General features: G+C 36.5%; 1 protein-coding gene across 3 annotated transcripts in view; it reads left to right on the top strand.

The window, feature by feature from the left end:
- The window catches only part of CBLB (Cbl proto-oncogene B), a 130,379-nt gene that overhangs the window by 57,101 nt on the left and 49,787 nt on the right, over positions 1-23,491 (top strand). For all 3 annotated transcript variants that reach the window (XM_071561647.1, XM_071561638.1, XM_071561657.1), the window contains exons 4-5: positions 9,345-9,491; positions 20,657-20,813. In XM_071561647.1, coding sequence (XP_071417748.1) covers positions 9,345-9,491; positions 20,657-20,813 — 304 coding nt within the window. The remainder of the gene's footprint in view (positions 1-9,344; positions 9,492-20,656; positions 20,814-23,491) is intronic.

Raw genomic sequence — 23,491 nt, 5'->3', positions numbered from 1 at the left:
AAGCTGCATCTCAGCACTAAGTAATGTTTAAATCTTTTTCAGTGAATGATTTCAGGTGGATTTTATTAAAGTGCATCAGAGGAAATGGAAATTTTTATTATATGTTTGATAGGAATTCAATAACTTGAGATGTGGTTTGAAGGCTGATTATTGTATTTTGGTGGATTATGTAGCTCTCACTTGGATTTCCATTTTGATAAATACCATATTTTCATGTAGTCTAAAATACCCTTAGAATGCTTTAATAACATTGCTTAGAATGCTGTAATGAGAGTGTCTGCCTACACGAATCTTATTTCAGGGCTTAGGGTCAAAATTCTTATTTGTATATATTTGAAGGTCTGTGAAAAAAATATATTTGTTAAAATGTAGAGTAGAAGAGTTCCTCTGCTCATTTAATGATGATATTTTTGACAGGAACATACATGAAATGAAGAGGGTCAGTTTTTTTAAAACAATGGATTCTTCTTTTGGTGAGGGATTCCTACCACTGCCACAGAACAAATACCTAGAAGAAATTATGTACAAGAGTCTCAAAAAGTAAAATCCAAGAAATTAAGAAAAAGTTGATTTCTAGGGCAAAATGTACAGCTCAGTATTGTCTCTTGGTCGATTCTCAGAAGCAGCTCAACCAGGACATTTTTGGGCAGTCTGAGAAGTGCTAGAACAGCTTGTTGACTTGCAGAATTATTGACTTGGACTCAATGGTAATCATGTGCAACACAGTAAGTAACAGGCACTGCTGAAGTTTATGGCACTTTTAAAAATTATCTGAAAAAAATACAGCAGTTTGATACTTCTATACACTCCTAACGCATGGAAATGAATGCTTAGTTATTTTAAAATTTCTATTCAAATCAGTTATCGTATCAGAAAATCTCATCAGTAAAAACACTATTACAGTTCTTGTGACTGACAAAACCAAATTAAAATCTATCCATTTAATTAAAAACCATCTATTTCTTTCCATCTGGCTTCTCTAGCTCCTGTCTTCTTTGCTCTTGAATCAAGCAGCTTGTTTTCCTTTCTGAGTTCATTGTGGGCTTCACAGAGAGAAATGGAGAAGAATTTTCTTACCCTGCCCTCTTTGGTATTAAAAGCCCTCCCCTTATCATTTAGAGTTGTGTCTCACAGCTGCAGGCGAGCTCAGACTAAATTGTTGTCTGCCAGTGTTTCATGTGTAGTTTAGTCAAGTACACCTGAGCTGAGAATTAGGAGCTGAGCACTTTGAATTTTGTTTGGGCCCTCTTGGGTAAGATTTCCCTGTTTTATCATTTGGCCAAACTATTGTAAATATTTAAATAAAGATTACTGGGAAGCACATATGATCCAAAGACAATTTCTTGTTAAATATCAAAATTAGATTTTGCAAATTACATGTATGAAAAAAGACATATATGTGTATTAGCTTGCCAAAACTTTTTAATATCAGCAAAAACTATTACCAGTCCTGCTTTCCTGAAGTGGCTCAATTGTATTGCAGACCTTTTCCACAGTCATTGAGTATGATGGGAGCAATAAGCCTGAAAAATTTTGGATTAACTCTTTTAGCAATCAGAAAGATTTATCTTCGTAAGAAATCATACTGTTGCAAAATGCAGTACGTTTTGAATTTAAGTACTTTTTATTGCCTGTTGCTAAGCACTGTCATTTTTGTGGTGTCTCTTTTTAGTTTATTTTAGAAAACATCATAGCAGCATGTTATAAGGTGAGGTAATAGAGTTTAAACAGAAAATTCTGAAAGAACAAGCTTGCAGTACTGGACTATTTCTCTGTAGGAAAGTTGCACACCACGACCCAGTACAGTGAAGCATAATCAATTCTTTGCTGCTCAGAGAGGAAGCCGATGAGATGGTGTGCTGTATGGCACGCTGGTTTGTTGGTATTGGCACCTCACAACCACTGAGTTTCTTGCATGACAGCAAACTAGATGAAGCATGACGCAGAACTAAACCACTTTCCTTTGCTCATGCTAGATTGCTGTAAAGCAGATAAAGCATTTAATCACATCAGTGCCTCCTTGTGCCATCCTTGGCCTTTGGGCTGCTGCGTTGGCTGTGGCAGCATTTGTGCCAGACTCAGCCCCGTATCCCTTCCGGAGTCACTCAAGTTGCTCCATGTATAGAAGTGTCCCTTTTTGCAGACAGCTTTGCTTGGCCTGGCACAGTTGTGCTGTACCCATGGCATGGATAATCTCCAAACCAAGTAATTCTTACAAGTATTAAGAGTATGATGATTATGGGAGGAAATACTAACACTTGTTGGTACTATCAGTTGCACTTCTAGTACAGGGATAATATGAATTATAAGTAGTGGTCTCACTTTGCAATGCAATTCAAGATGTTTACTGGCCTAATCAGATACTAAAAAAATTATACCAACCACAGCATTAAGACTCTTTATTTTGGCCAAGTGTTTTTTTGAATATTCCTTCCACATGAAGAAAGCTTTGGAAGATGGTCAAAGAATGCTAATTGAGTGGTCCTTGTTTCATATTAATTCACGCATGTTTTTAAAAAAGTTTTATATATTTGTGTTTTGGGAGACTTAATTAAACTTTTCAAAGACAGGGTTTACTGTTCCTGAAGAATTCTGTGACAACTTCAGTTTCATTTATACACACAGATATTTGGCTTTACACTTAAGCTGGCATTCAGTTAGTAGCATTGGTTCTTGGTAGACAAAGATGTCTGAGGAGGAGGATGGAGGAAGTAGAACAGAGCTTGGACGACATGTTGATAATGATGAGTGCAATAATGCAAAAGCAACTGACTGTTAAAAAGTAGCAAATAAAACTAAACAACCAGTGTCTAGTTCTTCTTTTAAGTCTCTGTACGTATCAGATTAAGTAAGTTAAATCATGTATTTTGTAAGGATGACCTAGTAGCTCAATTAAAAGTTTTGGTAGTAAAATCAATAAATCTGTTAGCTCTTGGTTTATGTTGCTACTTAAAATGTCATAGGATTGACTATCATTCACAAAGTGTACTTGTAAATATTCAGATCAGTTTTCTGCAAATTTATTTTCAGAGAATAGCATTCTCTAGAGGCTCTTTTTGGGTAATCTCTATCCTTTTGCTTAGTAATTAGAAATAACGACCATGGGGATAATTATTAGGTCTTTGTCAACACACCTTTTTTCATTTTTGATGACTTGCATTCTGCTTTATGCAGACTGTTTTTCCTGTATTTCTCATTCCTACTAGCACTCCTAATGTTTTCATTTCATGGGTGTATTTGTTATCTCACATACAGGAGTACTAGTCAGGAAATAAATGAAAGTGCTTTAGCAGTACCTTGAGGCATTCATCTGTGTGGATAACAGTCTGCTGGACAGAACTGCAAGTAGTGAGGTTTTCAATACTTGGGCTGTAAAGTCCAACTGACGGGAGCTGTTTATGATTGCTGCTGTAGGGAGTGTTAGTTTAGCAAAAAGGAAATATAATCCTTGGATAGAACTTTGCTTAAGAGATTTTGGTGGCAGAATGGCATGGTAGTTCATGAACAAAAAAACAGACTTATCAGCTTGTAGAGAGTGTCATAGACCCTGGGAGAAGCCTTAGCCATCTTCTACTCTTTATATTTATATTCCATTTTCTTTTCTAAGCTATTGTATATTAAGTTCATTCTGTGCTTTTGCATAAGTCAAGCATCAGATACTTACTGTAGAAGCAATGGCAGCTGATAAGCAGTTTCAAAAGATGGAATGAGCTTCTGAATTCTTTGAGCATTGCCTTCTTCCATTTTGATACTCTTCTGATCTTTAAAATACAAGAATGAAACAAAGTTGGTGTATCCATGTAAAATGATTTTTAAGGAAGGGAAAAGATGTAGGAAAATTCAAGGTGACATTGTGATCATCTCTCTTTGTTTTTCCAAACAACCTTGCCCAAATTTTACCCAAAGTCTGCCATTTCTTCCTTTTGATATCCATTGTGAATAGCATAGCTGGGATAGACTTACTCAATACTCCTTGAATCTGTAGATGGGAGGAGAGGCATTCAAGGAAGGATACTGCTTTCCTACTCATAATAAGCTCAGCTCCTCCAGTATTTAGGGAAAAGCAGTAGTTGCCTCCAGCCAGTTTCTTGCAATTTTATACTTATTTTTCATGTCTAACAAATGATAAATATTAGCTGAATCTCATCATGTTTAAGGCAGGTTTTTAAGGTTTTGTTTAAGGGGAGGAGGCTTACAGATGAGAAATACCAAAGCACAATGAAGTTATTAGTTGTGTTCCTTCCATGAGTCAGCAGCACAAGTAGGAAATAAAGCTCATGATTATTCTTAATCCCAGGGATATTTCATCCCAAGAATAGACCCATATACTTTAGTCTCTGAACAATACCCTGTGCTTATATAGCTTTTAAAAATAATAATTACACAGAAGCAGAGTTGAGCTGATTGCCAAATATGATGGTGGGCAGTTTTTTCTGTGCAAGCATGTTGACCGGAACCTTTGGTTTCCTTTGCTTCCTCTGAAGTGTAAGCTCCATTGTTAGTGCTCCATTATCTGACTGTCTTCTACATCTGTAGGTTTCTAAAAAAAAGTGTTAGGGAGGTTTTTTTGAGTTTATGTTTGGTTGGTTTCTTATTGTTATTGTTTTGTTGTTTGTTTTTTTTACTGCTGCTTTTTCCTTTGTTTCCTGACTGTGAAAGGGGAAGTTCTGGAAGAGTAAGGGGGATAAATGGGTCAGGGTTACTCTGTATTATCAAGAGTGAACATACACAATTTTTAGACATGTTCCTATGTCTTCTAGAGGTCTTCAAAAATTTCACGTGTTTCTTCAGAAATTTTTCTTTTCTGTGATTTGTCCTGGGCTTAGTGCATTCTGGTTTGTGTCTCTTGTCAATAATTAATGCTAGAAGTATAATCTGTCAAGGGCTTTATGGCAATTATGATTTTCCTCATGGTGGCAAAATAAAAATAGGAAGTAATTTTGAAAGTGTTTTTTTCACACAATGGAAAACGTGGGTCACAAAATGTAAATTCTGAACTTTGGAAAGCAGAGTGACAGAGCTCAGAACATGGATGTCTGCTTCTGTCTTTTATACCTGAATTAGAAGACTCTATTCTACTTCTTTGGATTAGTAACATGTATTTTGTAAGATCTTTGAATTTTACCACAATTCGAGCATATGGATCTGGAATCTGTTCTGAATATTACTAATTAGGTGAAATGAGCTCTGTACATATGCTTTGGATTTTGAAGGTTTAATATTTGGGGGGATGGATTTTAGTAGTTAAAATAAACAACTCACCTTATGAAATTCACATTTCAAACTTTGTTTTATCTTGATTCCTAAGCAGTTATGATTTGCAGTTTTGCCAGCTGGCAGAATTGTCTTTGTCCAATTATTCTAAATAAGAATTAGAGAGGAATTATCTGTTATTTAGTAATAGTTTGGTGTATTTTTGTGTCAGATCTATCTGAAAAATAGTTTTAGCTTTCAGTTGGATTTTATTTTAGATCTGATGACTGTTTTTCTGTTCAGATAATTGAGTTATATATTATGATTTTGGAAAGCTGATATTCTGTTTATTACAGCAAGTGGTTGTTTAACCAAGTATATCTATGTGGATGCAGAAAGATTAAGCACTTACTAGAGCAATGAAGAAGAAAATCCAGCAATAAGCTAATTTTTTGAATGACAAATAACTACAGACATATGCAGTCAGACTTATCTTCCAGACTGTTTTCCCTAGAAATGTTTATAGTTGTAAAATAATTTTTTCATGGGCATAGTAATATACAGGCATGAAAGTAGCAATGATACACACATGTAGTGTGTAAGTAGGTTTATGCATTTTTAAGTTGTTGCATGAGTTACAAGTATTTATTACTACAGTGACTTTGTCTTGGTTATTGCTGTGTACTCTAGTAATTCTAAAGGATCAGGGCACAGATGTTTGCTTTACTTTGTATATTCATGTGTAGGCTGGTTCTGCCAAGTGTATTTGGAGCTCTCTGAGTATTTTGCTCTGTTCATCCCCATAGGTTGTACTTAGGCAGTATGTGCTGGACTCAGGTGTTCCACCCACCTCGTAATTAAGGCCAGTGGCAAAAAAGGTGACACTGCCTAATTCCCTGTCCAGTCCTGTTTCTTAGACCATATTACCTTCCAACAAGTAAAATTATCTTCCATACAGTGATTACAAAATTGACACAGAACTCATCTGTGTTATTGCATACAGATCATGCTTCACTCCCCGGTTCAGCAGATCAAGGAGAGCAGAACTGCTTCAGGCCTTCTCCTACCAAGTGCTGCTGCTCTGGTTTGGCTGAAACATTGTAATATTGTCGTCATTAAGCCCTGTTTTCAAACTGCACGTGACTGGTTATTTGAAAAGTCCTTCCATTACTAAATCTTTACAATATTCTCCAGCTTGGTCCCTCCCTGCATTTGAAGAGAAAATCAATTCAGAATAAAGTAATTTACTGAAAAGTGAATTAACTTGGAATTCTTGTTTTCAGACTTTACTGTCTGTATTTCAGAAATCTTACTGATTAGGTATAACTTCAAAAGACACATTAATTTTGTAATTAAAAAAGTGTGTTTTTTCTGGTTAGCCGAAAGATGTTTATTGATTCAATAGACAATTACAAGTTTACACTAAATGAAAGTTAATTTTTTAATTTTTTTGTCTTAGGTGTTCTGGAGTTCATTAAAACTAGGTTGGTCCTTCAATAAATCTGTCACATGCAAGCATGTTTGTCAACAAATCATGGACTATGACTGAAAAACTGGTACTTCAGAAGTACAAAGGGTTTGAACTGTATGGCATCAGTTTGACTTAGTGAAAGGAAGGTAGAAATCTAAGCATGAATCATAGAAAGATCATCAAATAGTAGTTGGTGGGTATGTTGCAAGTAATGTGGAAGAGATCTACACTATGCAGTTGGTATAGCCTCTTTTTCTGTTAAAAATATTCTTGCTTTACCACAGTAACTATTTGCTACTAAAGAAGGACTTGAGATAATCATCTGGTAGAGTATGAAACAAAGTTAAGGAGAAAAAAAAAGATACTCTGCATATAAATTATTGAGAATTTGGCATTTTCTGCTCCATGTACGTACTGACATATGTTCAAGCACAGATAAGATTCTAGTTGGTTTCAAGTTTCACCTTTGCAGTCAGACAGAAAAAAATGTATCTTAGTTTGATATTGCAACATTTTTCTTGCTCATACAAATGGAAACAAAAATTAATTTTACTTTTTTCCTTTCTCTATGATGTTGTATAATGGATACTTGTCTGTACTGTGCATTTGCTGTCCAGATCCTGCCAGCTGTTTGTTCTGGTCGTGTACTGTGCAGTTACACCAACAGGCAGTGCATCTGCACAGACATGTGCTTACAAACACACACGGGCTCCCCGCCGGGCAAGGAAGTGCCCCAGATGGCACCTCTATGTGACTTCATCCCTTAATTCACTACAGGGCTCAAGCCTCTTGAGTCCATCAAGCTCACTGGGTGAATTTGTGCCTGAAAAGAACCCCTGCAGCACTGTACATTAATGAATTGCAGTAATTGTACCAGTGGAGAGAGAGCTCTGTTCAAACTTGCACCGAGTCGTGTTCCCATCTGTCCTGAGTACAGAAAGCTTCCTGTTTAATCCTGGGTTTAGGGAAGGCTGAAGAAGACATGTTAAAATAGCTGTTGATTGCTCCTCTGAATCGGGCTTGAGTTCTGAGGAGTAAAATAATAAGGAAGACGTGTGTTTAATTAAAGTACAGAGGAAGTAGGAAGGGGGGATAGCTAGGAACAAATCCAGAAAATAAGGAACTACTGAGCATCATAATTATAGACATCTGATTATACTGGAGGAATTCAAGGAGTCTAAATTAATTAGTCCTGTAACCATTCTTAATCTTGAGGAGAGGGAGACTATATTCATCAGGGGTTGCTTTGTTTGTTTTAAATTACTTATGTTTTTATAACAACTATCTTTATCATCATTTTCTTGGTAGTAAAACCTGTAGTCAAATCTGCAACACAGATTTCACAGGAATCTCTATTAAAAGTTTTCACATTTAGTTGAATTAGTTACTGTTTCAGTGCTATATTGAGTGTTCTTTTAGGGAGATGCCAGGAAATATGTTCAACTTTTTTTGAGATTTTGAGCATTCTGAAAGCTGTTTGGTGTGCACGTGTAAAACAATGTGTCTTAATCTGTCCATGTGGCTAGGGACTTGTGAATAAGTTTGAATTTATTTAAACACTGTCTTTAAGCAGTCCATAAATTGCACGATTGATAAGCATTTTGTCATGGTTTTAATTGAGTTTTTTGAGGCGTTATTAAGTAGTGCCTGAGATGGTGAAAGAAAATGGGCTTGACATATGTAGAACTTCTAACTCAGTAAAATACTACATTAAAAACATACAAATCCTTCATCAGAAACTGCTTAGTCTCCATGTAGTGTCTGTTTCATATATTAGATGGGGAAATACTCCTTTTTTACTGCAAGTGACATCTAAGGAACCTCCATGCATAAATTCTCATAAAGTTTGCTTCATCCTATTCTCATCACCATCTCCCATAGATTTTTTCCATACAAAGGGATTATTTGCATTTAAGGATTCTGAGTTCTCTGCACTACACTAAATGGGATTTCTGTGTCAAAAACTAAATAATTTTTGATTAACTGATACAAGTCTAGAAAGCTTATGGAAGTGAAATGATAACAAAGTAGCTTGACTTTAGTTTATCACATGCCAGCAAAAAGTAAAAACAAGTTTTAACTAAAGAGAGAAGATTTAAAAGGAGAATAGGAAGTAAGTTCAGTAAGTGAAAGCTGGGAAAAATAAAAAGAATAAAACTGTCATAGGAAAAGGGAATAAATCTAGTCTGTGCTGTGTTTGTATTTCTAGAAACCTGTACTGAAATAGGTTTGATGTCACATACAGGACTATAATTTGAGGTTTTTAAGTGCATGGGGCTATTTTATTTGGTTGCTGGAGTTTTTTTTAAATGTATTTGCTGTCTAATTAGTATAAATTTCTTGGTTCTGCAATGATGAAATTAAGTAGAAACGCAATGCTTTAATGCACAAGAAATGTATCTGAATATGCAGTTGAGAACTCAAATCTGTTCTCTTGCCAAGAAAAGGATTCTGTATTCATGAAGACTTATGATAAGTACATCTTCAGAAGTGTATGGAAACGCGAAGTACTGATTCATATTTCTTTATGTTTTCAGATGAAAGCTCAGTGTTTTTCATGTGTCACATGGTGATTATTAGACAAGAAATACACAGAATGTACAAAATACTGAAAGAATTATTAAACTTCCTGAATTCTAAGGATTTTATGTGACTTTTTTTTCTCCTATTATATCCACAGGAGAAACCTAACAAAGCTGTCTCTCATCTTCAGCCACATGCTAGCAGAAATCAAGGCTATTTTTCCAAATGGCCAGTTCCAGGGTGATAACTTTCGTATCACCAAAGCTGATGCTGCAGATTTCTGGAGGAAATTCTTTGGAGATAAGTAAGTAGTGACATTGTGAAAAATCCTTAATTTTTTCTAATCTTAAGTATAAAAATTAATGAACTTTTCAAAAACACAAGTAATGATTCTAAGTATGTTGGTGAGCACTTTAAAGATAACGTCTCTTTAAATTGGCTGAAATTGCTAAATTAATTGTTATTAATTTCTTTTTTTCATTATTGTGATGCACTCAAAGGATGAATAAAAACATATGGGCAGTTCTCTCAAGGCTGTTTATGCTCAGTCTTAGTGCATGAAGTTTATTTGTTCCCTTCTGTAGTGAAGAAAGTACATTGCTTTCACAAAGTACATGGTAAATCATGTCCTTTCAATATATATTTATTTATTATACAAATGAAAACTCTAAAATCTGAATTAGGAACTTGATATGAATTTTATGGACAGTATGCTTCCTTATCCCATCTTTGACTTTCTAACTACTATAGTATTTAGTGGAATGAAGTGTGTGAAGTGTAGATATGTTATCCAATCCATATAGCAAATGCAATAGTGAAAATGTAGAAGTAGGCAGATGCAGTTGTTTTAGTTTGTTTCTGAGAAAAAAAATGCTTTTATAATACACATAAAGGCTAATAGAAGATGTGTAGTTGTTTGCTTTATCATATGGAGTGTTTCTGAGTGTGACAGTGACAAAAGAGCAATGCCAGAGGCAAGATATGGGTTATTTTATGTTATAATGGAGCAGTCATTATGGTCATCAGGTCTGGTATCTTGCACAACGTAGGGAGAACAATTTCTGCAGTAATATATTGCATTTTCTGAGCATGAACAGCTCTTTAAAATAAGTCTTTCATTCTTTATTTAGGATGCCAGCATAGTAGGTTGGCACTTTTGCGTATCAATTCTGTGAGTGTAAATTTACTACAGTTTCACTTCCATGTCTTTTTTGCTAGTCTAAACACACCTACTACTAGCTTTCCTCTTTCTAGTTTCACGATAGTGTTATCTCGTAACTTTATTCTTTTAACAAATTTCTTTGCCATGTAAATAATGTTAGAGTGTGATTAATTTGCTATAGCAATCTTTTTTGTTAGAGAACAGGAATCTGACCGTGTTTTGCGTGACCCATTTTAATGCGAATATAATTTTCAAAATACTTACAAAAGTTCAGCTAAAGTCTTCTGAAGGATTAACTTACATGACATGTAGGACTCTGACAGATGAGGCTTTTAAAAAACATGTCAATCAAAACAAGGAAAACAGGATCTTTGAAAAAATGACTAATGATCATGTTTGTTCAGTGTTTCTATTTTCTCTTCCTCTCTTTTCCCCCTTTGCTTATCAACTTTCAGGATTTAAATTTCCTTGTGGACCTACTCTTTTCCTGTTGGTCTCTGTCCTTGAATGACCTTTACCAGCTGTCTTGATGACAAATTGCATTTCTGTCACTGAGATTTACAGATTTCATCTCCTTCAAGCTGCTATTTCTTGCTGTCATTTCATCTGAACCAGTTTTTTCAGCTCCACTATTCACTATGATGTTCCTCTTCAGGTTTCTTGACTAACTTCTACCATCTCTGAGAGATTCAAGTGCTTTTTCACATTTTGTTCCAATGGGTCTGCCAGTTTCTGCTGCGAGATAGCACAATAAATGGATACTTGAGGTGTCACACAGTAGGATACTGTAACTTATTAGTAAATTTTTATCAGATCATGATTGGTAAGAACAATTTTTCAACCTCATAGGTTCATCTAAACAACTCAGCTCTACCCTTGTCGTTTTCTTGTTCACACTTAACTCTTGTCTTCCCTGATTCATTCCCTGGAGCTCGTATTTCTAATACTTTTCATAGCACCAGAGCTCTTGCTATGGTTTTTCTACACTTTGTTTTTATCCTGCTTATGTCAATTTCTGTGTAGAATGCAACTTTAAATGTGAAGTTTCAGTACTAATCCTCTGACCTGCTCATTTTTACCCCCACCCCCTGTGTACTTTGATGAAGGGTTTTGTGGGTTTTGTTTGTTTGGTTGGTTTGTTTTCATTTTGACATTGGGGTTTTTTGTTTGGGTTTGTGTTTTTTTTCATGGGCAGGGGGTGGGGGCGACACCTGTGTATGACAGACAGGTGGATGTTTGGGTTTTCTTGATTTTTTTTTTTCAGTTGAAACATCCACGCATCAAGATCATTTAGGAATCAAGAGAGTTTGGGAACATCTTGTTAGTTACATATGTAACCTTGGGTTTGGAATATAGCCTGGAAGTCTTTTGAGTTATTTCTGCTCAGGTGCTTTGCTTTCAGACTAGGTAAATAACCACTGTTACTGGTGTTCCCAGCTTTTGTCTAAGAAACTGAAGCTGGTTTAGCTACCTGTCTTCTAAGCACTGAACAACAGATCTGTGCTTGGCAGCCTTGCCATTATCTCAGGTTTAGTTAATTGTCCTCAAGTAACTGTAAAACATGTAACAACATGTATGTCAAAATAAACAGATGAGGAAAAGGTTTATTTGGCATTCTGTTTTGTCTCTGTTAAACAAAATACCTGAAGCTTTTTAAACATTAATTTTCTAATCCTTTTAGAAATACAGATAGATATGCCTGCAGGCCACAACCATTACAATGGGCCTGGTATGACAAATGAGTTTGCAAATATGCCATTATCACTTTGCTAGAAGCAGAGCCTGCAGAAAGATTTTGGGTGTTGCAAACAACTGATAAAATAGTTTTCTACCCAGGGCATCTAAAGGTAGGCCCCTGGGATTGTCTGACACCTCCAACTCCATTAGGTGTGAGGTGCAAGGAAGGAGTACAGAGAGGAACTATACTGTGTGTTCTTTGGCTGCATCTCTAGTTTACAGGGCAAATCTGGACTCCTCACTGGTTTGTGAAAAGCAGCCCTTGCTTTTGGGTCACTAAGTAATGCTGCTCAAGATTACAGCATAAATAAAAAGTAAGTTGTATTGTCATGGCTTCTAATGAGTAAACTAGCACAAGATATAATTCTGATGCAGTCTGAACTGATTGGAAGAAGAGAATTTGAACTGTAAGATTAATCTTTGCTTTTTCTTCAACATAGTATTATCATGAAAACAGTCTCCCTGTTTCTAAATGTGATGAATTGAAAGCTTTTATGCAGTCAATTTTCTTTACTGATTTCTTTCTGAAATGCTGTAATTTTTTCCTTGTTTTAATTTTAAATATTCTAAATAGCACGAAAGTCGTCGATAGTCAATTATATTTTTAAGTTGACTGTTTGGCTTTCAATTTTTGAAAATGTGACATACAGTTCCATTTGCAGAAAGCAGCATATATAATTTGCTGAGGAATAAAATCCAAAAGATACAATTTCCATTATTCCAGTTTGTAGTTAAAAAAAAAAACCAAACAACCCACAACCTGATTTCTTCCATTGCCCTTCTCCAGTGAATGGGAACCATTTAATTTTGTTGGTTACATTTGTCTGTCTGAGCACTTGTAAAACTGTGCAGCTGTAACAAAGTTTATTCATGCTGTTATTAATAAGTGCCATAGAATGCAGTCCTTTTTCTGTTTAGAGCTAGTCAGGTGTATGTTCACATGGCTTCAAACTCATGAGCAAAATAAGGGTCTAGGCTATTTCAGGTCTTCGATCATACATCTAGCTGCTCTTTTAATTTCTGTAGAAAACAAGAACTAGAACTCAGCAAGCTATTTGAATGGCTCCCTCAGAGTAATGTGCGAAGATAACCACACATTTTTGGCCTTCAAATACCTCCTAAACTTTCACATTTCCAGAACATTTCTACAAAACTTCTAAATAATGTCAGTGATTACAGAAACTTGTCTGGGAGAGAATGCTACATGAGAACAGCAGATAATGGAAATCAGCAAAAGGAGCAAACAGCCTTTTTTTCCCCAGTATTGCAAGTTTCAGAGGAGAGAGGGGGAATCTTGGAAGTTATAGCATGTTTGGAAAGGATCTGGAGAGACTAATGTGGAGTTTAGGAATGTGTAAGGAGAATTGATAAATCAAGTTGGGAGATAATGAGATTTTTGATTATCTGGTGATAACGGTATAAAGAAGGGAAAAAAATGGAGGAATTGATTTCTCTGCAAGGACAAAGTAGAGTATGTATCCAAATTATGGGGTATGTGAGGAGTCATTCCAAAGGCTGAATGATTGGAATAGGCTGTCTCTGGCATTTTCACAGTCTATGAGAGGAAAAAGGGCCTCTTGAAGAATATAAAGGAGCTAGCTAGCTGAAAAAGAACAAAGGAATAAATTGACACAAACTTTACACCATGATGGTCAAGGTCAAGAGTTTAGATTAAGACCTATACCAAGAAAGAGAGTGGTAGTGTCAAGAGCAGGAAAAGGGTGAAATTGGGAAGATGTGATTTTTTTTGAATCTGTCCTGATTGCTAGGGTACAATTACTGGAGCAAGCGGTTTTAGTGGAATGAATCTTCTCCCATGGTTTACCATTATAGTTGCATTGAGGCAAATGCTAGTTAAATGTACAGATAAACTGTAATGTTAAATGGAACTGTGAAGTTGTAAGGCATATAATCAGCAGTTACAGTTGTTTACAGATACTTTAGTAACCCCCAGTGGGTTGTAAATATGCATATAAAACAAAATCTGATAGCATCTTCATTATCCACATTTTATTACTGCATAGTGCTCAATGATAATTTCCCTTGATTCCTTGCTCACTTTAATAGCACCTTACATCTTTTACTAGTTTTCTGTTCTGAGTAAAATTGTGCAAAATACCACTGGGAGCAATCCTGAACTGAGAAGGAGAGTGGGCGAGATGACCTAAGAGATCTTTCAGCTTCTGAATTTGAAAGCTACAGTGAAGCCATGCAGGGCTTGGTAAATATTGAAATTTGTGATTTGTGGCTGTCTTCATGTTGCAGAATGAATCAGCAGCAAAAGTCAATGTTCTTAGATTTTCAATTCTCCATAGTTATGCCATTTATTTTAACTTTTAAGCCTTTGTTCTTCATTGTGGAACTTTAAAAATTTTAATGCCTTTCTGTTATTGTTGCCAGATAAATTGATTTTTTTGCACCTTTAAGTTTGAGGAAATAGAAATTCTTTCACTCCTGGGGTCAAAGACAATACTGTTTTAATGTTCCTATACTTTTTTCAGATGAGGCCTGAAATTATGTTTTTTATTGGAATTCATGAAAAAATGTGGCTATTGATTTCTCAGTAGCAGTTAAACAGTGTATTTCAAATTGATATACTAGACTTTGAGCAGTTGTGGTTCTGCTGTGGTCAGTGCTTTTTCAGTCAGGATAGAACAGACATAGCCTCAGTAGCTTGGGTTCAGATAACACGCAGTAAAACAGGCAGACCACAATGCACAACTTCTGTGACAGCTATGTATTTTCAAGTTTTTACACCTTGTTAATCCCCTTTATTTATTACTTGATTTTCTTTTCTTGCTGCTGATAGTGCTCAAGAGCCCTACTGCTGCCTGCAGACTGTAAAAATACAGACTGAAGAGTTGGTCCTGGCCCAGAGAGCTTCAAATTTGAATATGAACTGAAGTGTAAAGGGAAGCTGAAGAGGCAGTTATTCAAATACTGTCAGCTTCATCACCATTAAGACATGTGTTTTGGTGACAGAAACATTAAAAAAGGAGGAAATAAACAGGAATGGGGCTTTTGACATGTGGTTCCTTCTTCGTGTGGTTCCTTCTTCGGGTGATCAGTAGCACTGGAAATAAGCATATTGCTGTGCTTGTTTAAACTTGAGCTAGAGACAGAAGGTACTGTTCCTTGGGTGCTAGTAAGACATAAATCTCTAGAAAAAACGTCTAGTGAGACATAAATCTCACTAGACCTTTTTCTACAAATGTGAGATGAACAAGTTTGAATAAGAAGACAGATAATATAGAGATGAGCTAGTCAATGAAAAGTTGCAAGATAGGATTAGAAAATGGAAAAGAGTGACAGTCTTCCCAGCTATTCAGAGTGCCTAAGAATTAGGCAAAATTGCATGTACAAAAGGTAGCAGAAACAAACTTTTAATACTGGGCATACAAGATGGTGAGACAGGAGAACAGATTCTCAGTGGATAGGCAGGAGAGGCAGTGTTGTAAGTATAAAGGATATGCAAAAGCATGGTGGTGTGCTTTCAATTTGCGGTTAGAGATCAGAGGTGGAAGTATATAGATAAGTGTATCCCTTTGGGGACACTTTAGGAAATGCAGACTTCCTCCATCTCTTAAGGAACTTGCTATCTCTCCAGCAATGTCCAGTTACGTAGCTTTGGAAGTGGATTTCTTTTTTTGTGGTGTATTTTCCACATTTCGTAAGGCTCATTTTCTCTCTTTTACGTTCTCTTCTCTTGCTAGAGTCATCTGTATTTGTTCTGAATGACATCACTATTTAATGACTGTATTGGCACAATATGGCAGAATTCCTTTTTTCCCCTTAGGACTGAACTGCTCAAGCCTTCTGTGTGTCAATTATTAGCTCCACAGTTCAGAAGCAGTGAAAACATGCGGCCTCTCACTTAAAACTGAAGCAGCAGTTTTAAGAAAATGCTCTGTTCAGTGGTGAAAAATCAAAATGCACGTTGCTCACTCCAGGCTTACGAAGAATGTTGTTTCTATCTGGCTCAGTATTTGCTTGAATATTTTTGAGTTTGCTCCGTAATGGCCTTTTCATGTTGTGTTTTCTGGCAACATTTGAGAGAGTCTCTTGCAGACTGAAGTGTTCACTGTAAGTTTAAGTTATACAGGTATGTGTTTACTTTCGTAGGCATTCTTGTGGTCTGCTCTGGTTCAAATGGGAGCAGTGTCACTTGACATTCCAGAATAGCTGCATCTCTGTAGTTTTACTTAAGTGTTGTACTCTGCATGCTCAGAAAATATTTGCTTCCTCTCCAGGTTTTTTTAATAATATAGCAACATTCAGGGAACTGAAGAGAATCCTCTGTACACATGATCAGGACAGGAGGGAAGAGATCACCTGAATTCTTTTGCTAAATTGCTTGAAAATCACATGCTAGACACCAGTCCTTTTCCTTTAAGCATATGGAAGGTGTGTGGGTGGTGTTTAAAACACTGTATTTGAGATTATGGAGTGACAATGATAGTAAATGTGACAATAATAGTAGCTACCATCCTGTGTAATAGTATTTTAAAAAAAAACTTGCACTTTGGTCACAACACTTTTGAATTCATCATTCTTCAAATACATTTACTAGTTTTACTACTGCATAAGAAATGGGGAGTAGTGTCATTTTGAGATGCTTGTGGAGAAATGGCTTATTTTAGGGGTTTTGACAGGAGAAATGGCGTACTTCAGGGTTTTTGACAGGACTCTTTAAGAAGACAATCCCAAGGTAAATACGAAGATCCAGATAGTTTTGTTGATTGGTGTGGTGCACAGAAAACCTAGGCAGGAAATATTTTTTAGAATAATTTGTTTTATTTTGTTTTCTTTCCTTAAATTGTCATGAGCTTCTACTCTAATGACAAGGAAAAACATTAGGAACCCTGTACGGATAAATAGTTTCCTAGAAGTTTGGAAGGTGGAAATTATGTTTTCCTTGTGAAAGGTACTTCACATCCTTTTTCTGCTGTACATGTCTATTTCTGCTTTCTTCATATTTTTATTTCTTTCTGATGTTATCTCTCTGAAGATTTTTGAACTAATAGAAGGTTGCAATGAATTAACATGCAGCACAGTAACAGGGTATGCACATGTAAGTTAGACAGTTGTTGTTTTGGTTTTTTGGGGGTTTTTTTGTTACTTCAGTGTCCTGTTGTTTCTTTTTTTTTTTTTAATTACTTCAATGTCCTGTTTTGTTGTTTTGTTTTGGTTTTTTTTCCAAATTGTACTGTAAAAAGAGAAACTTACCAAAGCCCTGGAAGTATTTGTTTGTAATGTGTCCATATGTGGCAGGGCTCTAAGCTTGGGTCATCCAGCCTTTGAGGGACGTACAGTCACTGTTTAGTATCATCGTCTCATGTGAGAGTCTCCCCAGAACATTGTCTCAGCTGGAGTCAGTGATGGGCACTTCTACCACAGGGGACAACTTATGTAACTGCAGTTAAATACCTGAAATACTCAGACACTGCACTTCCTCAACCTGATTCTATAGAGAACTAATGTTACCAAGACGTCAAATCCCATCTTTGATGAGCTGTAGCAGAGCTGACTGATTCATCTCCTCCTGGACAAGTGTCCAAAGGTCAGCCTAATAGCATGAGGCATGTGCAGAATACCTGACAGCCTCCGGTCCAGGATATCATTTAGGGCATGATGCAACAAACATTACAAGGAGATAGATCCCTGAAAATATTTATAGAAGATACCTTCTGTGGTTCAGGAGCTGAATGCAGCAGGCAGTGTTTGCTTCCTAACAGGATTCTATCTTTTTCTTTCTATAAGGGCAAGGGTTTTGTTGATACATAAATAACAATCTAAGCATGCTATTAACTAGGACAGTCCCAATCTCAACCTTGTTTTGCTTGGCCCTGTTTTCTTCCCCCCACCACTGCCCCTTGCCACCTCCCTAAATGATTAAAATAACTCTTTAGATTTCAGTAATGAACAGGTGTCTTCAAAGGCTGTATATCCCCTAAAACACAAGACAGCAAGAGCAGTGAAATGTTAATTCAAATAGAAACTCGACTTGCCAGCCATCTACGAAAGCCTCTTTCACCCACTCATCACTGTGGGAAGTATTCTGCATGATCCCTCCCAGATCTCTGCCAGAGGAGGGTGTTTCTCAGGGTGCCCTAAAAGGTCACCAGGTTTCATTGATGTAGGAGCTGGAGGAGAGGGTGTTGCAGAAACCTTCACCTTGTGAAGACTCGGTAACACCCTCATTTTGAGTGAGTGTGTGTGGTCTACAAGGCCTCTGAAGAGCTCAGCAATATGTATACATAAACTGGAGAGACACACTGGGGGAGAAATGATTCCTGGCTGGTGCTGTTTTGAAGTATTTAGGAATGATAACTCTATAAAAGTAGCTGCTGAGAAATAGGAGTTGATGTGTTTAAACAACCCATTCTCACCTTTATTTAAAGAAAGCAGAAGATGAAAGACCTATTCCACAAAGCTGCAGGAAATAAAATCTGCTGAATTTAGTGGATTTTAAGTTTTTCAAACACTTATTCTTGAAGAAATCCCACAAAATAACCTTAGACGTTACTTCATTAATTAATCACTCACTTCCCAGTATCTGGTTTCTATCTTAGAGAAAGTCTTAGCCAACAAAACCTTAAAAACATATTCTTCTGAAGACTTTTGTTGTTTCCTCTGTTTCTGGTGAAATTTTGGGGGTGCAGGGTGTTAGTGAATAGATAGCTGAATATCCTAGTTATTAATTGCACCTAATGAATATGTCTTCATGAGACTGTCTCAGACAAGGAATGAAAAACCAGTTCTTAAGGTACAGTATGGCTATGATAACACCTGATAGATTCTCTATTGTTTTTTATTTAAGGATTATTGTCTTTACCCTTAACACACACATCCCCCCAAAAAAAACCCCAAAGCAACAAAACAAACAACCCTTCCCCCAAAACCCCTGAAAACAAAACATCAAACCAAAACAAGAAACAGCAAACAAAAAGACCACAAAACCCCAGAAACTTTTCTAAATACATTTTAGCATGATCCCAATGCTGCAGACACTTAGGATGGTTTACAAAGAGAATCAGAAACATTCAGAGCCATGGTTACAGGAGCTAAATAAGCAGTAGGCACTTGAACTAAGACAACTTTACCACAAAAGCACTGACATTTTTTAGGTTTTTTTGTCTGAATTTAGTGCAGTGTTTCACTCTCTTTACCGTAATGAAAATTGGATGTGCATTCTTTCTTAAATGACATCTGATGTGGTATCTCTTCAGCTCTTTGTGGTTTCCTGTTTTTCATACACAGATGAAAGTATCTGCTGAGATCTATTAACCTTCTCATTTTGTTATTTATGACTTTCTCAATATAAGCCTCTCTGTAACAAGTAGATTTCTTTGCACTTAAAAGTGTACTGAATGTCTTAACACAATAGAAATACAGGAATGTCTCTTTAGTGTTGTACTTCAAAATACTACTTATTTTAATTTAGGTTAACTGGATACTATTTGTTATGCAGGACCAACTTAATACAGTCAGGCTTCCCCCTACCCTTATGCTAAGTGATATCCTTTCTGCATGAAAAAATAGAAAAACTATGGCCATTTGAATTAATAAAATTTGCAAGAAGTATCAATGAGTTTGTGAGGCCTGTGTCTGTTGTTGATTTAGCAGTTATTAGCCAAATATTACTATGAATGTATGAGATCTTGGCCTGAATAGTTATATTTTGATTAATAGTTATATGTTGTTTATATTTTGGTTAATTAAAATGTTTTTAAAATATCTTTTAATCTGATCTCAGTGTGAGGCAGAATATTTTTAAGAAGTGTTATGGCTTTGCAAACTTTGGATTTGACCCTAGGGACATGAGAAGAACTGCTGTTATTAAACAATTTCTTGTAGTTTGAGAATGCTGAAATACAACACATTCAAGTGATCAACCTCATGTCAGATTCTAAATACAAGTATTTGGTTGATAAAGTAACTAACCTGCATTACCTCCAGTTATGCAAATAGAAACTGAATTTGGCAGAATATGGTTTTGTTCTGCCAAAGAGGATGATTCTAATTTCCTGTCTATTAAAATTCGTGTAACTGCCATGGGCTATGACAGGGCTTCAACCACTGTCAGTGCTATCTGGTTGTTTGCAGTCATGTTACTTGACCAATATTTAGTTTAGGAGCTTTAGCTATAAAAAAAGAGTCTCACCACAGCAGATACTTAATTGATGCTTATCATTTGGAGAAGAAAGGTTGTGAAGGAAGGAGTTTTTTACCAAGCACAGAATTGGACCTTTCCATTACTTTTGAGAGTGTGAGACTGGTTGCTACACCTGATTGTCAGGGTATTCCAGTTTCTACAGTGTTCTTCCTAAGGAAGCATGAATATTTATCATTGTGAAATAAATGACTCTTTGTTTGACTGTATTTAAAGGGAGGTAAACCATTCTTGTATTTGCTTAGACTGCTTTCAGAAAATGTAGGTTTTATTTTTTTTTGTCTGTAGAGAAACCAAATTAATGTTCCACTTCTTTAAAAGTTCAGTTCTGATGTCTGAGACATCAAATCATAAATATGTGATTTTATTGAATTTTTTATTTCTATCCCTCCCACAGAACTATAGTGCCGTGGAAAGTGTTCAGGCAGTGCCTTCATGAAGTTCATCAGATTAGCTCTGGTTTGGAAGCTATGGCTCTTAAATCTACTATTGACTTGACCTGCAATGACTACATTTCAATTTTCGAATTTGATATCTTCACTAGATTATTTCAGGTAAGACTTGAAAATTTAGGTACTTGTGTGAATTTGAGAAGCTTAATGCCCTGAGACAAGGAAATAGATTAAAAAAAAATCTGAAAGAGCTGAAACACTATTGCAGAAATGAATTGTGCATTTCTTTTAGTCCTTCACAGATGTTTGGGCCAACAACACCTACATCTGAAAAACTGAAAACATTATCTTTGTGTTTGCTACTTACTTATTTTTCAGGATTTTTAAATACATTCCCGGAATTGTAGACCTTCAGGTAATTTAACTTTTGGCTGTGATGGGTTTTTTTGTGCTTTTTTATCTATGTAAATTTAAATGAAGTGTTTCTACAAACACATAAAGTTACACACTGCTTCTTTTTAGGATAAATGTAGGCCTAATTCTTTTCTTTATGAACATATTTTTGCCATTAATGCATTGCTGTTTATTTACAATAAGGAACTATGTTTGAGAATAGCATTAATTATATTTTTGTTAATAGGCAATATTTATCTGAAATAAGCTTGCTATATATGTTATGTGCCTCTGTTAACCTTGTGTCCCTTCTGCAGAATATACTTGAAGTATTTTAGTCAATATAGAAGGTTTGCATTAGATGTATTGATTCTAAATTTGTCACTTTAGATACTTCTTTGATATACAGGAGTTATTGAGGTAATAAACTATTTATTTTATCCTTTAGTTTCTTTACTCTGTACAGTGATGACCTTGTGCAGAGCTTCAAGTCGCACTAGGGAAAGTTTAGACTGAATCTCAGGAAAAAAAATCTTCACTGAAAAAAATATCAAGCACTTTGGGACATGATTTAGTGGGGAATTTGGCAGTGCTGAGTTATCAGTTGGACTTGATGATCTTAGAGGTATTTTCCAACCTTAGTGAGCCTGTTGGAGATATGTTCAAAATACCAATTTTATGTCAAAGCCTGGGTCTGTGTTTGTTCTGTTTTCCATGTTTTTCTGTGTTAAGCGTTGTTTAACTGTCTTTGTTTTGCCGTTATGGGAAAGGGTGTTATTATGAAGTTGATGCTAAAATTTGGCAGGGGGTGATTAATGGTTTTAGTATACAGTTTTGTATTTCATCCTCTTTGGGTCCAAACTATCACAGTTGAAAATGTTAATGTGTCAGTAGTCCTTCTGTTTAATTTAACCACAAACATCTGTCACTTGCTTTCTTCGTGAGGCCATTGGTGGTTTGATTCATTGTTTTGTCTTCTGCTAGAAAAAGGGGATCAGTAGTACAGATACACGTAAGGAGAGAAGACTCATAAAGATTATCTTTTAATTTAACAAGGAAGCAGAGAGAGATATTTTGCCAAACAGATTACCAATTGGTGCAATAGCTGCATAACTGTTGAAGTGAACTTGGACTGAACTTGGTTTGAGAACCGATCCCAGAGCTTACATTTTGCTTCTCTAGTTTTTAAACATCTTCTGTACCTATGCATACACACACCCACAGGGAGAAAATCCCAATTAAGTAATCCAAATACTGTTTTTCCAACTGTGGGTTGTGTTACAGAAAAGCTGCATTTGTAGCTGCATTTGTAGCTGCATTTGCTTGCTTATTCACAGAAGAAAGCAAGACTATTTTTTATGGAGATGCTGTAAAAGTGAAGTTGCTCCCCCTGCCTCCCCACTGTATGTATGCACAGCTTCAAGTGCTGTGTTCCCTGACCCAAGAGAAAGCATGGCAGAATATCTAGATGCTTTGAAGGAAAGGAACTTCATTCTGTTACTGTTAACATGTTCAGTTAAGTTGCCCTTTAATGCAAAAATATTTCCATAGAAGAGAAAGTGTACAAATGTTTTCCCATTTAACACTTCTGTTTTTGCACTACTCTGTATGCTTGGCTAGCTATGAGTTCTTGCCTTTTGATTTTTCAGCCATGGTGACACATTCACCTCCTCAGAGGGGATAATCAGAATGGTTTGTGTTGGCAGCGACTGTAAAGGTCATCTAGTTCCAAGGTCCCTGCCTTGGGCAGGGAAGCTTTCCACTAGACGAGGTTGCTCAGAGCTCCATTGAGCCTGGCCTTGAACACTTCCAGGAATAGGACAGTCACAATTTCTTTGGACACCTTTTCCAGTGTGTCATCACCCTCACAGTAAAGAATTTCTTCCTAATTTCTAATCTAAACCTACCCTATTTCAGTTTGAAACTATTCCCCCTTGTCCTATCACTCCACGCCTTTGTAAAAAGTCCCTTTCCAGCTCTCTTGCAGGCCCCTTTAGGCACTGGAAGGATGCTCTAAGGTCTCCCTGGAGCCTTCTCTTCTCCAGGCTGGACAATCCCACCTCTCTCAGCCTGTTTTCATAGGAAAGGTGCTCTATCCCTTTATCATCTTCGTGGCCCTACTCTGAACCTGCTCTAAGAGATCTATATTGTTGGGCCCAAGAGCTGGATGCAGTACTCGGGTGGGGTCTCACCAGAGGAGAGTGGAAGAATCACCTCCCCTCGACCTTCTGGCCATGCTGCTTTTGATGCAGCCCAGGATGTGGTTGGCTTTCTGGACTGGAAGTGCACATTGCTGGCTCATGTCCAGCATGTCCATCACCAGCACCCTCAAATCCTCTGGGGACTTGCTTTCAATCCCTTTGGTGTGCAACCTGTACTTGTGCTTGGGATTGCCCCAACTCAGGTGCAGGACCTTGCACTCAGCCTTGTTGAGCTTGTTGGAGGAG

Source organism: Pithys albifrons, chromosome 1, assembly GCF_047495875.1.
Source record: "Pithys albifrons albifrons isolate INPA30051 chromosome 1, PitAlb_v1, whole genome shotgun sequence".
NCBI classification, from domain to species: domain Eukaryota; kingdom Metazoa; phylum Chordata; class Aves; order Passeriformes; family Thamnophilidae; genus Pithys; species Pithys albifrons.
The sequence above is the reverse complement of the archived record's forward strand: the minus strand, read 5'-3'. Positions and strand labels throughout refer to the sequence as shown.